The following is a 15,897-nucleotide window of genomic DNA, read 5'->3' as shown; positions in this document are numbered from 1 at the left end:
ATCTTATATTTGTTACTATGTATATTAATGTAAGCGCTGGTGAGTGGTTTCAGTCAAAAACAGGGATTTTTTTTTCCTTTTTGATCGAAAAACGAGAAAGCTCGATTCAACTAGAACCAAGCGTGCGCATTCTTGCCAAGGTTCCTTGTTTTGACTTGGAATGCACATCGCTACTTCCGGGATGGTGCAAACGCGCTCGATCGATTGGCCGAATGAAGATGAGCTCTATATCCGTTGGCTGAGCGCAGTCACGTGACACCAAAAGTTTCTTACCGCGGACTGAACAATAATATCTCTATTTTTTAAAAAGACCGTGGCTTTGACAGAAAACGCTAATACGTCTTTCTTCACAGTTCCTTAAACTATTGACGACGCCAAACTATAAATGAAAAAAAAAAAAAAAAGTAACGTCCTCGTTGTTCGCAAAGACTTGTGGGTAACGTAGAGCCAGAGCCAGAGCCAGAGCCAGAGCGCAGCACGAGACAGCTGACGGGAAACGCTGTTCCTCCACTTATCATTAGCCAATGTTTCTGTTGGGCCCACTTGATGTGAGGATGCCCATCGATAAGTGTTGTTCGGAAGAGTAACGAGCCGGCGGCTCTGTGTCCTTAATGCGCAACATGAGCATCAGCGAGCATTCCTTGCAAGCTTTGTCCTGGAGGAAGCTCTACCTGAGCCGGGCGAAACTCAAAGCTTCCAGCCGGACCTCCGCTCTGCTCTCCGGCTTCGCTATGGTGACGTATTCCATGCCTTCCAAATCACACCGCACAGTGTTGTGCTAAAATTACAAAAATGATTCTTGTCATGCTAAGTCAGTAATTGCATCAAATCTATGCACGGGAATAGCTGAGATTCTTCTGCCTGGTCAAAGTTCATGTTTGTTGCTAGGCAGAGTTCGGAGGGCTCGGTCGTCCAAATCACAAAGTTGGCTCGTGCGCCCTCCCAACTGTTTGAATGACCGCTACCGATGTGACCCGGCTTCCGGCTCCGTATTCAGGTGGCCATGGTGGAGGTGCAGCTGGACAACAGCTACCCGTACCCTCCCGCCCTGCTGATCGCCTTCAGCGCGTGCACCACCGTGCTGGTGGCCGTGCATCTGTTCGCCCTGATGGTCAGCACCTGCATCCTGCCCAACATCGAGGCGGTCAGCAACGTGCACAACATCAACTCGGTGAGCGAGTCGCCGCACGAGCGCATGCACTGCCACATTGAGCTGGCCTGGGCCTTCTCCACCGTCATCGGGACGCTCCTCTTCCTGGCCGAGGTGGTGCTCCTCTGCTGGGTCAAGTTCCTGCCCGTCAAGCCGAGCAAGGCAGGCAACGACACGGTGTCGGCGGGCGTGGCCGCCGCCATCACCTCCACGTCCATCATGGTCCCCTTCGGCTTGGTGTTCATCGTCTTCGCCGTGCATTTCTACCGCTCGCTGGTCAGCCACAAGACGGACCGGCAGTTCCAGGAGCTGGAGGAGCTCTCCAACCTCACCAGGCTGCAGAACCAGCTGGACAATAGAGGCGAGTCCATTTTACATTCGCCGAGCTCGCATTTCCCATAAGAAGTACGCGAGTGAGGGAACTGCCAGCTAAATCTGACACGGATTTATGATTTCAAGCCCCCCCCCCGCCCCCCCCGACTGTTTCCCGAGCTGATCCAAATATTTGTATGCGTACCTGCGTTATTTGTAAGATTGTCCAACTCAACTGGGGACAAAAAAATCTTTCTCAAAGCACATGAGAACTTTGTAGAGACAAGTTAGTGTCTTTTGCCCCCACTTGCGAAAGACGGCGCCTTTCCTTCATGAGCTCTCGGATGTATTGCGATGGACCTCATTTGAACAATCTGAAATTGGTAGATTACCCCAAACTTGAAAGTGCAAGTCTTAACTGTGATTTTTTTTTTTTTTCCCCCTAAATCACTGGAACAAACTCTTGTTTGTCTTGCCTGCTGCTTTTCAATTAGGCGTGATAATGACTCGGATTTAAATTGTACTTTGTCGTTTTGATGACTGTTTTATTTGTACATCTCATCTGGCTCAATGGGCCCAAAAGAAAAAAGGCACCTCTACCACTTGGGGTCAGCCCCACTTTTTACACTGGACTCCCCCCCCCACCCCTCCAAATGTGTAACAGTTTGATAGTGTTGGTGTGTCCAAGCGACTGGAAATGTCTTCCGGCTGATTTTGAGCACCGGGAAAAATAAAGCAGCCGCTCCAGTGCCTCTGAGGAAAATCCTACAAATGAGTTGAATTTATTTTGGAACCAAAGTTTCTTTCAGACATCAACAATCAAAGTGAGCCCGCTGGGCTTCTTGCAGAACCATCTGCACATCCACTAGTTTGACCTAAGAGGGAGAAAAATCTGCTGAGTTACGCCAGCTTGAAGTCAACAATTAACTCGTGATTGAATTCATTGTAGCCACTTTTGGTGTGTACGACTTGGCCTCCGCTTGGCAAAAGTCAGTCGTGAACTTTTTGTCTTCATCGTACCTGCGGAATGGGACAGTTTGCGGGGCGCAAGTCCTCCACGGTCCCGCATCTGGGTTCCCCTCGCACCCAGAGGCCCCGGTACAGCTGCCCTTTGTCACAGTAGAACAATTTCCCCATGCCGCTTTTCGTGCCGTCTCTCCGGGAACCTTCGTACCAGTTGCCGTTTGCTGGAGACACACGGCCGAGAGTCCATAAAAAAAAAAAATAAAAAAAAATAAAAAAAGTGTGCCGACGCTAAGCTTGAAACGCAACCCGCATCGATACTGCCCCCTCGTGGTGCTTTATGGCTATTGCGGGAATCGCAATGTGTCGTGAAAAAGAAGCGGCGTTACCATAGCGACGAATGCCGAGTCCATGCTCCTTATCCTTCATCCACTCTCCCTCGTAGATGTCCCCGTCGTGAAAGAACATCCTCCCCCAACCGCAACGCTGACCCTCGCTCCACTGGCCCTCGTACGTCGCGCAATTGTCGTAAAAGTAAATACCGTGACCCTAAGGAAAGAAGCAGCCCCATACAAATCTCTGGGAAAAAAGAGGCAAGAATATTGTGAGCAAATACTTTACGCACATGCTTCATCCCGTTTTTCCATTCACCGCAGTACTTTTTGGCGTTCGCTCCAAGTACACAGCAGGTGCCGTATCCGTGGCGTTTTCCCATCTTCCACTCGCCATTGTAAAGGGTCCCGGACTTCTTCCACACCTGAATGCCCTTCCCTGGAATGGTTGCAAGCCACTTTGGTCAGTCAGCCTTTCGTTTATTCCTGACTCTTTTAAGACGCACCGCAGCGCACCGTGCTTGTTGTTGTTGAGCCACTCGCCGGTGTATTCGTCTCCGTTGACGGAGAAAACCGTCGCGCGCGTTCCGCATTTGCTTGACTTATTTTGCAGCGCGGCTGAACGGGACGGATGGCTTCGAACCGCTTTGGGGAATGGCATGCTGCTCCAAAGGCACATTTGGATGAAGAAATAACATTATTGAGCGGAGGATGACGGGACTATTCGGAAATCAGCATTCTTTCGTCCAGATTTTCAGATATCAGAACCAAAAGAAGATGAATGGATAGCCACTTTTTCAAAAAGTATGCGAAGATTCCAACACACAACTTTAGTACTGTGCTAACAACCATTATTTTACCTCGCACCTTACAGTCGCTATAAATGTACCTCGATTTGGGTTGGTTGGTCCCTGCAAAATCTCTGCAAGCTTGTTTGGAGCCGAGATGACATTCCTTGTATCCCAGCAACAGAATTGCGTCAAGAGTTTGCAATAATTGTGTGCTCTAAAAAAAATATATATATTTTTTTTTCAAATCATTCACGTTTTGTGTTTCTCGTGGCAATTTGATTTTGAAGTGAGTTAATTTTATGACTGCGACACAAATTTGTTGCGCGCAGAGGTTATGCGCATGCGCAGAAGCGTCCGGGTCTGCGGCAATATGCGCATGCGCAGATTGGCCCAATGAAAGCACGCCTGAGCGGACGGACAGTCATCCGTCCATCCTACTATCTAGCCTATCTGCTGCTCACCCTCTTTTCTGTACATTGGCACCATGTCCATAGCCAAGTTCCAGGCGGAGTGGCAAGAAATCGACGAGGAATATCAACAATTGCAGGTCACTTGTCTTTCTTTTTCTTGTAGTTTTAGATAGCATCGTTAATCGGCGAGGAGGTCTAAGCCGCTACGTCATGCGGTGGCTGACACTGACAGCTAGCTCCTGCTGCACTGGAGCTGGAGCCGGAGCCGGAGCTGGAGCCGGAGCCGGAGCCGGAGCCGGAGCTGGAGGTTCCGAGCCGGTGCTTGCCATTGCCAATCGTCACTAAAAGCCACTTTGGAGCAAGTTCTCACGGGGAAATAGCCTTAAATCACCACCCGGTGTTTGTCTCCTTCACGGCCGACATTTGCAGCCCGAAATAAAGCGCCAGTGTAGCAGTGCTGCAAAATGAGCTCTTACGCTAAATGAACCTCACGATACATCATCATTGCGCTTTATTAGCAGCAGTAGCAGTAGTTCTGCACGGCTTGTAGTTTTTTAAGTTTATGATATGCGTTCGTCTACCTGTTTCCTTTACGAGTGTGAAGTCTTCCACAGTCCCTGAATGCATCATTAGCACGCGCAAGCTAGCTCACGTTAGCTGGCTAATTGGGAGCAAGTGTACTTTGGAGCACCAAAAGAACACAAGACCGCGAACTGTTCAACACCGACAAGACAATGCGAGTTATATTGACATATATAGTTGAAGGAACGCGCATCCGGCGATGGTTTCTTCCAGCGACATGTGGTGCGCTAGTGGTTGGCCGTCTGCATCGCAGCCGAGCTGGTTTGGGTTCGAATCCGGGTAACCCAACTTCCTGGCATTCTCTAAAACAATGCATGGTACTTTTACCAAGACTTTAAATCATCTGTGAAGGCCAATGGTATTTTTTATGCTTTGTGTACAATGACAGGAAACTCACAAACTGTACAGGCAAAAATTGGAGGAGCTGACCAATCTTCAAACCACATGCAGCAGCGCCATTGGAAAACAAAGGAAACGTCTGAACGACCTCCACTGCAGCTTAACCAAGTAAGAAGTTGCTTGAGCAGTTGAATGATAGCCCACTGAAGCACTCACCATCTCCGGTGTGTGTTTCTGTCTGACTTTGTTGCAGATGCATGCAAGGCTGCGACGACAAACAGATGCAAGTGATTGCGGACATCCAATGCCAAATCAAAGAGAAAGAAAATGTCTTCTTTGACATGGAAGCGTATTTACCAAAGAAAAATGGGTCAGTGCCTCGATTGCTCACTAGGTCAAGGGAAGCAAATGTGCACCTGATGCCGAAAGTCTTTTTGTCTCTCAGACTGTACCTGAACTTGGTCCTGGGCAACGTGAACGTGACGCTCCTCAGCAACCAGGCCAAGTAGGAGCCTCGCTCGCTCGCTCGCCTGCGCGTCGTCACCTTTGGACGTCATGGTCTGCTCTGATATTTCGCGCAGGTTCGCCTACAAGGACGAGTATGAAAAGTTCAAGCTGTACATGACCATCATCCTCATGTTCGGGGCCATCACGTGCCTCTTCCTCCTCAACTATCGGTGAGCGACGACCGGGGAGGGAACCTTTTCCACGCTTAGCGTCCACGTTGACGTCGCAATTATTGATGCGCGTCTGGACTTTATTTAAAGTATTTAATCAGACAATACTAGCTCTTCTAGAATCGACCAATTTATTGCAGATTTGGGTTTTTTTTTTAGATCCGCATTTGTGCCCCCAAAATGAATGAATGAATGAATTGTTGTAACTATTGTTTTAGCGTCACAGATGAAATCTTCAACTTTTTGCTGGTGTGGTACTACTGCACGTTGACAATACGAGAAAGCATCCTCATGAGCAACGGGTCCAGGTCAGTCGGGTCCGGCGGCTCGCCACGCCGTTCTTCTCGCAGCGCCGTAAGCGCCTGTCTGACCGCCGTGCTTTTTGCGTGTCAGGATTAAAGGCTGGTGGGTGTCTCATCATTACGTGTCCACCTTCCTGTCCGGCGTGATGCTCACCTGGTGAGTAGGAACGTCTCGAAAAGTCGAAACGGTGACGAGTGCATCGTGTTCACTAAATCTTGTGCAAACGCCAATTGGTTTGCTCACAGGCCGGAGGGTCCCACGTATCAGAGGTTCCGAAGTCAGTTCCTGGCTTTCTCCATCTATCAGAGTAAGTGCTTTTTCTTATTTAACAAGTGCCACAATTTGCTTGGTTCCATTGAAGCGTTGGGCGGCCATTCATTGACTAGCCGCTAGAGGGAGCCCGAGTATCACCGCTTGAGAATCCCTCCACCTCCACATATTTGACTTCATTGTTTGAAAAATGCTGCCACTTTGTGAAAGCGCTTCATTTCTTGTCTGCAGGTTTTGTGCAGTTCCTCCAGTACTATTACCAAAGTGGCTGCTTGTACAGACTGCGGGCTTTGGGGGAGAGGAATCAGCTGGACCTCACCGTGGGTGAGTGCCGGCTCGCGCTCGCGCTTGCGCTCCCCTTTGAGCCGAGTGGCGACATCGAAAAGAAACGGAGCTGTGGTTGGTGGAGGCAGCTGGCGACACCAAAATCCTTTGTGTGTCTGCAGAGGGATTTCAGTCGTGGATGTGGAGAGGCCTCACTTTCCTTTTGCCCTTCCTTTTTTTCGGACACGTGAGTCGGACCGTTTGACCATATTCACCTGGCCGAAAGGATGCGCCGATCACGCTGTTTTTTTTCTTTGTTTTTTTTTTCCTTGTTCAGTTTTGGCAGCTGTATAATTGTGTGACCTTGTTTCGCTTGGCGGGACACGACGATTGCAAGGAGTGGCAGGTGAGGCTGGTCTCCGACCCGAGCGCCGTCGCGCGCTTCCATTGGTGCTTGGCAATGTTTGCTAAAGTCCGAAGATGCTGGAATTTGCCCAAGATGGCCGCTTCGCACCAAAATGGCCGACTTGCCCTTCAGTTGTTGCCATTTGTCTTTCAGGTGTTCATGTTGGCTCTTACGTTCCTGGTCCTGTTCCTGGGTAACTTCCTGACCACGTTAAAAGTGGTCCAGCAAAAAGTGCACAACAAGCAGGACAGTGTAAAAAAAAGCGACTGAGACATTGCGCACAATTGGATTTTTGGGGGTTTTTTGGTTTTTTTGCTCTTCTGGGGAAGTGGACTCAAGGCCGGCCGGATTTAGCACGCGGGCGTACTGCGGATTTTCTCCCTCTTTCTCTCAGGTGCGCGGCACCAGGTGTTCGAGTCCCGGCCCCTGGCCGACATCCTCCTCGCTGCTCCATGGCGTGCATACCGAGCACACACTTGACTGTTTGTTGTGCATTAATGGACGCATATGCAACTAGCAGACGGATCCACGTTTGCGGGCCCCAACTTTGTCACGTCCGCTCATTGTGCTCCCTTCTTGTAGCCTCCGCACCCAGACCGAGATGTGTCTCCTTCCTGGGCGTACGGTGAACCCCCACATATTGTTGTTGTTGTTTTTTTTTACCCTTTTTTTTTGGTGAAGGTCCCAATCCTACAGAAAATTCAATATCACTTTATTACATGAAAGCTTTTACCTTCCTAACTTAAGTTTGATGTAATCATGTGATCATGTTTTTGTATTCTTTTTAACCTATCTGGATCAGCAGAAATGAATGACTGTAGCGTCATTTCGATTGAAGTAGTGCTCCGGTGCCAACTTGTGGCACTGATTGGTATTTTTCAAGTTTTTTCCGGGATTTTGTTTTGTATGTTTTGGGGGTTTGCTGTACTCCACTTGTTCCTAAACCTTTCTCCCGCTCAAAGTCATTTCAACAAACTGCACAGCGTTTATGTTCTCGGCACGATGGATGTGTTTATTTCAATTGTGTCAAGGGGTCACCACTTGAAGGCATCATCGCGATGGTGTCACATTTGATTTTCTTTTGGTATCGGAAGGCGCCCGTTGAGATGGCAGTGCTCTGAAACGCCGTCACGCACACGCACACGTACACGTACACGCACACGCACGACAAGGAAGGGACTGGACTATTTCCCCTAATTACGCGCAACAAATTAAATATTTCTAACTTAAGTTCATGCAAAGGTGTCTTTATTGGCGGCCAGCCAGCCAGCCAGCCAGCCAGCCAGCCAGCCAGCCAGCCAGCCAGCCAGCCAGCCAGCCAGCCAGCCAGCCAGCCAGCCAGCCAGCCTTTCTGCTTGGATTTGGCCTTCCGACCGACTTGTTCTCAGGTATGAGCGCGAGTGCTCATTTGTTTGTATGTGACTGATTGCCAATCGCACATTTGTGTTTGCGTCGCAGACGTCGCGAGGAGGACGCATAGCGGAGATGAAGGCCGAGCGGAGGTTGCATTTTTGTCCCACTCTTGGGCGGGCGCTGCATTCAAAGGTAAGTTCAACTTTTTGTTTGTGCACAACTGCAAAAGAACGCGAAGCCAACAAATTCATTCGTTCACATTCAAAGAGTTTTTGCTCTTTGCTATAAAATTCGGAGAATACAAAGATATCCAAGACTAGAGAGGGAAAATGACACAACAAGAAATAGGTCATCAAATGACATGACAATATTTGCAAGTCAACATGTTATTAGCAAAAACTATTCGAAAATATAGCTATGTCATGGTTCAATTTAAATGTTTGCATGTAACAGATAAATACATTCAAGTTGTACCCAAAAGTAAGCTTCAAACTCTATAGGTCTTCAAATTAAATGCAATTCGAAGTGAAACACAACTGAAGCGTACTTGGCCAGTAATTCAGTGGTGCGCCACAAGAGGGAGCCTGAGAGTCACACATTGAGAACCACTGGTCTAGTTACGCACTCCTCTACCAACAACTCAACTCCAAACTCCTTCTTGGCAAAAGGGAAGAAGTGAAAAGTTGAACATGTGAAATTAGTCTCCATGTGTGGAAGGCAGGCTCCCTCTAGTGGTATGCAAAAGAATCACTGGATTAAAGCTTCAAACTGCTTAAGGTTGAAGTAAGTGGCTTCAACATCCAGTGCAGTACAATTTACTTGTACTTGAAGATGCAAGGCACATCTGAGTGCGCTCATAGAATTTGACAATTCCTCTTGCGTTTGAAGTGTCTTTGCTTGCGGCGGAAAGCCAAAGCCTTCTTGGCGGCCTCCCGGAACACGTCGTCCACGTTCTCCTGGCACTTTGCCGAGCACTCCAGGTAGAGCTCGGCGTTCATCTGCTGCTGCGCGGCCAGGCCCTGCGTCCCAAGGCAATCAACGAAAGGGCTATCATTTGCGAGGCCATTTTCAAATCCGCAAATTGTTTGAGTAGAAAGGAGCACCGGGTCGTCACCTGCGTATAGGTGACGGGAGCCTGCTTGACGGCCTTGAGCCTCCTGCAGCACTCTTTGTCCTTCCTGAGGTCAGTCTTGCAGCCAATCAGGATGAGCGGGACGTCCGGACAAAAGTGCTTCACCTCCGGGTGCCACTGAGCACACGCGCACGACATTTTTGACATTTTTTGCCGCATTCCTGCCTCCGCGCAATTTGGAGTCTTCGATGGCACTAAAAAGCATTTTTTGCTGAGCGGAGTCCGGTTGAATGTGTTTGAATATTGAACGCGTCCCAGGGCCACAACTTGTCCCAGCACGTCTGTCCGCCCCGTTCAAGGCCCCGGTGACCTTTTTTCCGAGAAGGCGCTGGTGGCTTCCCAATCTGCTTTTGGGCTCAAAGTCCAGCCACAGCGAAAGCGCCGTATCGGTAAGTTAATCATAAGTCAAAGAATGCGTGCGTGCCACTCCCAACTTGCAATTCCCGTTGGAAGAATAAACGCGAGGCGAGGCGAGGCGAGGCGCCTTTTACCTTGATGGTCACGTTGTCAAAACTGGTGGGGTTGGTCACGTCGAAGCACACCAGAATCACGTGGGCCTCTTGGTACGACAGCGGGCGCAGCCTGTCGTAGTCCTCCTGGCCTGCGAGCACAAACGTGACGGCTGATGGCAGTCGGACGGACCGGTGGCAAAGGCCAGGCCCGAGGGCCACATTTGGCCCGCCGTGTCATCTTAAACGGGCCGCAAAAGCAAACTTTCAGGATCCTAACAAAATTCCAACTTTGGAATAAATGATGAGATTTTGCAAGATCTTTTTGTAAGCTTTTGACACGAGTTTGAGCAAGTGTGCAACTGCAAAGCGGCCTGCGGTAGAAACGACCCGCAGGCTCGGAAAGCGACGGGTCGTGCACAGACGTGCGATAACATGCGGGCGATGTTAGCGTACGCGCGACGTGCAAGCAAACCACATCCTGGCTTCGGCTTCCTCTTGGCAATGATCTCACGCGCTCGACAGCAGACGCGGAAGATGTCCGCTCGCACGGTCAATAAAAGAAACATGTTCAAAGTAGTTGATTTTGCGTTCACTGTCATAAAACGTATTGCAGATAATATGAAGGGACTTGAACACTCGAATCAAGCAAAATTCGACAAGTGTCATTTTCATGCTTGTCATTGGCAGCCTGCGATTTTCCTCAAGCAACGGGGGGGGGGGGGAGTTGTCTTTTTCTTGACTACTTTTGCCTTACCTGCCGTGTCGTACATGTTGAGCGCCACTTCTTTTCCTCTAAGGACCACCGTGGTGGTGACTTTTTCAAACACGGTCGGAGCGTATTTCTGTTGAAAAGGGGAGGACAATGACTATCAGTGTCTACATCAGATTAGCCAGCGATGATGACGAGCCCGTCTGGTTAGAACACGCGGCAGATTGTGATCTTCTCACCTCTGGAAAGTAATCTTTGGCATACACCATGAGAAGCGAGGTTTTCCCACAGCCGCCATCTCCCACAATGACGGTCTTGAGTTCCTCAGCCTCCCTGCCGGTGCCGTTAGCGCCGCCGGCATCCTTATTTTGGGTCATCCTCCTCGTCAGTCACAGGACCAGCTTCGTCGCTCCGTCAAGGCGGTCCGGTCCGTGCATGGCAAAGAAAGCCTGCGGAAAGAAATCACACGGGCCGCTCTGGATGTTGGAGCACTTTTGTCCGCTTGGCGTCAGATGGGGCCTCCCTCACCTTTGGAGCCCGCGTGCCGGTGCTCAGCCTCCGAGCGCACCAACGGGCGGCACTGGAGCGCCGCGCGCCACGCAGCGCCGCGCCTACTTCCTTTTTTGCAATGTGTCATTGCATGGGCGGGAACTCCTTTTTGAGCTTGGCCACCTTACTTTCTGCCATGCAGATGCGATGCCATGCAATCTGGACGACCATCTTCTTTGACGTTCAACCGTTTGGCTCCATTTGAGCTATTTGTACAAATTGGAGACATCAAAATGGTGGCGTATTGCGGTATGGCCACCGGGCCGGCCGCATATGCTCCACTCCTGTCTTATTCCAATCGTGTCGTATTTGCTGCATTTAATTAGCTATTGTTTCCTTTTAAAACTGCAAAAAATATGTTTTTTAATTCGTTCTTCTCAATAAATCATTTGTTTGTTGTAAATATATTTTATTCATAAGGTCAATTTCAAGCTATATCGTTTTAGATCATTGGTTATTTAATAGTAATTAAGGTGAGTAAATACTGCAATTTAAATAGGATTAGAATGAGCATGAATTATTTGATTACAGTCACCATTTTAAAACGGACCCCTATACTGTAGTCCCATTTCAAAATGAAACATGACCCAGCTATATATAGTACTTGGTAATGCTCCCACAAGTTTATTTCAGAAGAAATACATCAATGACATGCAAGCATTTGGACATAGAATAGCAAATAGCAATCTTCATTCGATTCTTCCGAAGCGATTGTAAGACTAAAGAACAAATTGATGTGAGAAAGCGTAAAAAAGGCTTAACAGAAAAGGGGGCTGATGGATGATTCAAACGATAACGCTCTCCATCGATTAAAAGGGAGCGAGCGATTCCTTCAACATACAAAGCATCCACGGGTCTTTTTCGTGAAAATCCTCAACAAAGATTGGCTTGTGTTCGCCACGCAGGGAGCCAGCCGTCCGAGCACACGCGCTCGAGCCTTCCACTCGTGTTCAATGGCGGGCGCAGCACGAATGGGCGCTTGCTTTTTGCTTTTTGCTCCTTCCCACCCCCCCCAAAAAAGCCTCCGGACAATAGGCGACAAACTGCTCGCTCGTGTTGTTCACCTATACGCTTCTTCTTTGCTGCATGTGCGTGTACGTGTTCGATTATCTGGGCGGGGAGAGCGAGCGAGAGAGCGGGCGAGCGAGCTGGGGGATGGTGGAAGTCGAAGCTCGGAGAAACGACAACCCCGTCCGTCCGTCCGTCCGTCCGTGCGTGCGTGCGCGCGCGAGCGATCCATCCGCTTCCTCCATGTCGGAATGCCCAAAATAAACACGGTGAACCGGAAAGACAGGCCGCTCGGAAAGCCGCCGCGCAAACGAGCACACCTTCAAGTCACACCCAGATACGCGCATCGGATTTGGTTGTATTTGTGTTTTGTGGCCCGTTGACATCTTTTCGAGGTTGTTTTTCTTTCCAGCCCGGTCAACAACAGCCGCTGCAGCTGCCGACTTCATATGACCTCATTTGGCAAGGTTGCTAAGCCCGCCCGGCCGCGTGTTGCCCTGGCAACGTGCACAACGGCTCCCATTACCGCCTTCCGGTTTGGGTGTTACATAGCCAGCCGAGCGTCGCCATCTTTTAGAAGCCTCGATTCGTCGTCAATTCGCCCATTCCTGTTCAAATGACAGACACGTCGAGTAAAAAACGCCCCGTTCGAGAGTGGAAATGTGGAGAATTTCCCCTCCCCCATCGTCCCTGACGCGCTCGAGGACCTCACCCACCCAGCCTGAAGAACAAGACCGTTGCGCTTTTGCGCTGCGTCGTCGTGGTGTGTGTGTGTGCGCGCGCGCGCGCGTGCGTCGAGAAGCCATTTTGAGAGCGAGCAGAGCTGAGAAACTGCTCGTCACTTTTAAACCTACAAGCCACCCAAATGACTATTGGACAAAGGGAAAGCAGTGAAAAGTCCCAAGATTTCTCCCCATTAAGATTCGTTTGCGTTTCACAGGCTTGGATGACATATTTTGAATACCAGCTGTAAGTCGACAATATTCACAAATACAAAAGTACTGTTACATGAATTGTATATGGAAAACTGTTGATGAATCTCACTTGGCAAGCGTTCACTGTCCTCTCATGAGAATGCCTATATGTAGATTTAAAAAAAAAGAAAAACTGGCAAAACAATGAAAAGTGTTTAGAAAAAAAAATCAATTACCTTCTCAAATAACATTCATTTCCTTGTACTTTGAATGCGGTGATGCTTAGTGAGTGGTCGATGTGGAAGACGGTTTAAAGGTTGATCTTATCCCGTCTTGAAGGAGAGTGAGAGAGAGATGGTTTGCATATTGCCCAAACAGATGATGGTTGAAGATGCGTTGGTTATTCGCAGGCTGGGGGGGGGTGGGCAATGGCGAGACGCACTCACTCATGATTTGATTTGATCTGATCTTTTTTCGTTTGGAAAGAGCGCTACCTTTTGCCCTAATGGATTCCTTCCTTTTCAGGAGACGTTTGCCCATCCCTTACTAATGACATTGTCGGAGGATCCGAAGATGGAGCTGAAATCGTTCCTCCTGCTTTTGTGTCATGTAGGCCTGCTCACTCCATTTGAGGTAAATATCGTCAAGCGTGCTCCCTTCTTCTCTGTCCGGGGACGCTGTAGACCTGGAAATTAAATGTGCCCTTGAAGCAAGGTCATTTGCTTGTTTTAAATGGCAAATGGGAGCAAGCACAAAGCAATCCTGCCCAGAGCAAAGCTCCAAAATCCCACCTGATTCTGTTGTGGGAGAAAATGTTCAGAGCCATTCATCAAGGCAGTTGTGTTCTGAATTAAATGGGGAAATCGTAACCAAGGCCACCGACGACCAACACTAGTATTCACCTCGAGGCTAGCATATTGAATAATGATGCTACCCCAAAAAAATCTTACTTGGTTTTAGGACAAGAATAGTTTAATGAGCATGCCTTATTCACATTGCAAACATGGTAGATGATCAGAAAACTGGACTTACTCATTGCCACTCATACAAGGCCTCAACTACACATTCAGATACTTAAACTCTGTTTTTCCTGCTCCTCCTCCTCCTCCTCTCAGTCATTAAGCAGTTTATTTACATGTATTTTAAGAAGAGAAAACAATTTGGGAGTGCCACGTGGCCTGGCTTAAGACAAAGATGGATGATTCCGAGCAGAGGAAAAAAGGCTGAAAATGTTCACAGGGTAATTACATCCAGTACATTCTCTTCCTTCTTCTCAGTCCCTTTCAAAGGAAGCAATCTTAGGATCTTATCATAGTCCATGAGAGGTGAGGAAATCGAGTGTAAGATCCCTTTTTGGAACAAAGGAAACCCATGTAGGCCATTAAGTCCCTGTGTTTTTCAGGAAAATGGCTGCTGAGAGAGAGCTTTCAGGCCCTCTCTCGCTCTCTCTCGCTCTCTCTCTCTCTCTGCTGTGTGTTGAAGGACTTCTTGTGCCTCCCTCTAATAGCAGACGGCGCCTCGTGGTGCTGCACGCTGATTGGCTGGCCAGGCTGCCCGCTGTTAACCAGCCAATTGCCCGAGCACTGGAGAGAAGAAAACAGCAGGCAATGTCAAATAACACGAGTTGCCTGCCTTAGACAAAACTAAACCTCAATCAATTAGAAAAAAGAAGAAAACCCCGGCCAACTAAATGCAAACTCACTCTATTGCCAGTCGGGCATCTCGAGGCATCGGCTGCGGGCAGAAATTCACAATAGTCAGACAGTAGTTTTCTTGTTTGAAAAAATGACATTATTGTCAAATGCTTTTATTCACATTTTTAATCATTTGGCTGAGCGCTGCAAAACCAGACAAAAATCAGCAGGCAGTGAAAAACAAAACTCCAAACCAAAACCAACTCACCAAAGACAACAACGCAAACCATGTCCACCAAATGAATATGCAAATATGACCAGGGAGGCGGCCAAAAGGGAAACAGCAACATCCAACGTGCTGCAGAATTTCTGCGAATGCTGGCTCTTTAACATGTGGCAACAATCTCTAGTCATATGTCTGGGTTGTTTGGTCAAGGGAACAAACAGGAGCCAGTCTCACAAAGAAGAAGAAGAAGAAGAAGAAAAAACAAAACCGAACAAACTCATGTGGAGAAAATGTGTCAGGCAGGGTCTGATCAAATTGTGAACTTTGGCCATCATTCCAAAAGGTCTGTTTTTATGCAAATGCAAGGGTGCTCTTGGAGAAAAAAAAAAGTCAGGAGAAAGTCATGAGAACATCTGAATTTTATTTGGAGTTAAACTGTGACAGCTTAAATGGTGGCAGATGTTTGTTGACTCCCATTTGACATGAGTTTGAATGCGATTGGTTAATTCTGAAAACAAACGCAGCGATAAGACGTGCACTTGCGCAACCACATTATATCACTTATTACTTCCCCCTCAAAGATAAATAATAACGAAATAAATAAGTCTATTGAGTTTTAAAGTCACATTTAAATATCTACATCAAGGCATACCGGACGGGTTTTATTCATATTTCATTGGCGGTTCTGATAAGGGTTGGCAGCCAGTCAAAAGCAAACTCTTTGGTAAAGCAAGTCATATATAATGTTCAAAATAAACGTAAACACGGCGTCAGCTGACGTTCGCTATGGGAAAAGACACGACGGTATTTCTTTGGGCTGATGCAGTAACCAGCTCAAAACGGCCTTCTATATTTGAAATGTATTCTCGGATTTGGACTATTGCTGTTTTGGAAAAACAAGGAAATTGCCGTTCGATTTGATTCACATTTCGGTTGCGAGTCGAACGAGTTCATATCGAACGTTTGCTCAATGCGTTCAAGTGGAAGCAGATTCGTCAAAAGCGTGTAGAGACGGTCAACCTGACACGGAAAAATACAGAAACATATTTCCGAAAAAGTCACACGCGCACTATATATGTATATGTACGTATATGTGTGTGCGTGTGTGTTTGTATATTTTT

The 15,897-nt window shown here is 48.1% G+C and overlaps 4 protein-coding genes across 5 annotated transcripts; 2 read left to right on the top strand and 2 right to left on the bottom strand.

Moving 5' to 3' along the window:
* The first annotated feature begins 265 nt into the window (after positions 1-265).
* On the top strand, positions 266-2,234 carry orai1b (ORAI calcium release-activated calcium modulator 1b). The gene is made up of 2 exons (XM_049738225.2): positions 266-734; positions 998-2,234. Exons 1-2 carry the CDS (start codon positions 612-614, stop codon positions 1,550-1,552), a joined length of 678 nt encoding a protein of 225 aa, XP_049594182.1. The 5' UTR covers positions 266-611; the 3' UTR covers positions 1,553-2,234.
* On the bottom strand, positions 2,211-3,902 carry morn3 (MORN repeat containing 3). Its single transcript, XM_049738224.2, has 6 exons — positions 3,647-3,902; positions 3,274-3,419; positions 3,051-3,196; positions 2,815-2,974; positions 2,483-2,649; positions 2,211-2,337 (listed from the first exon to the last, which is right to left on the bottom strand). The coding sequence occupies exons 2-6, from the start codon at positions 3,416-3,418 to the stop codon at positions 2,275-2,277; spliced, it is 681 nt and encodes a 226-aa protein (XP_049594181.1). The 5' UTR covers position 3,419; positions 3,647-3,902; the 3' UTR covers positions 2,211-2,274.
* Positions 3,903-3,926: 24 nt separating this feature from the next.
* Positions 3,927-8,029, top strand: tmem120b (transmembrane protein 120B). The gene is made up of 12 exons (XM_049738220.1): positions 3,927-4,095; positions 4,929-5,047; positions 5,133-5,249; positions 5,325-5,384; positions 5,461-5,556; positions 5,775-5,864; positions 5,950-6,015; positions 6,105-6,166; positions 6,361-6,453; positions 6,576-6,640; positions 6,731-6,799; positions 6,953-8,029. The coding sequence occupies exons 1-12, from the start codon at positions 4,033-4,035 to the stop codon at positions 7,067-7,069; spliced, it is 1,017 nt and encodes a 338-aa protein (XP_049594177.1). The 5' UTR covers positions 3,927-4,032; the 3' UTR covers positions 7,070-8,029.
* A 373-nt stretch (positions 8,030-8,402) lies between these two features.
* Positions 8,403-13,443, bottom strand: rhof (ras homolog family member F). 2 transcript variants are annotated; one of them, XM_049738227.1, is made up of 7 exons: positions 13,153-13,443; positions 10,974-11,200; positions 10,685-10,894; positions 10,491-10,578; positions 9,776-9,885; positions 9,267-9,401; positions 8,403-9,171 (listed from the first exon to the last, which is right to left on the bottom strand). In XM_049738227.1, exons 3-7 carry the CDS (start codon positions 10,820-10,822, stop codon positions 9,007-9,009), a joined length of 636 nt encoding a protein of 211 aa, XP_049594184.1. In that variant the 5' UTR covers positions 10,823-10,894; positions 10,974-11,200; positions 13,153-13,443; the 3' UTR covers positions 8,403-9,006. The 2 variants fall into 2 exon arrangements, with proteins under 2 accessions (XP_049594184.1, XP_049594185.1); XM_049738228.1 differs by lacking the exon at positions 10,974-11,200.
* Between the last annotated feature and the right edge of the window lie 2,454 nt (positions 13,444-15,897).

The sequence above is a fragment of the Syngnathus scovelli genome, chromosome 13, assembly GCF_024217435.2.
Source record: "Syngnathus scovelli strain Florida chromosome 13, RoL_Ssco_1.2, whole genome shotgun sequence".
NCBI lineage: Eukaryota > Metazoa > Chordata > Actinopteri > Syngnathiformes > Syngnathidae > Syngnathus > Syngnathus scovelli.
Note: the sequence above shows the minus strand (reverse complement) of the source record. Positions and strands in the feature narration are given on the sequence as shown.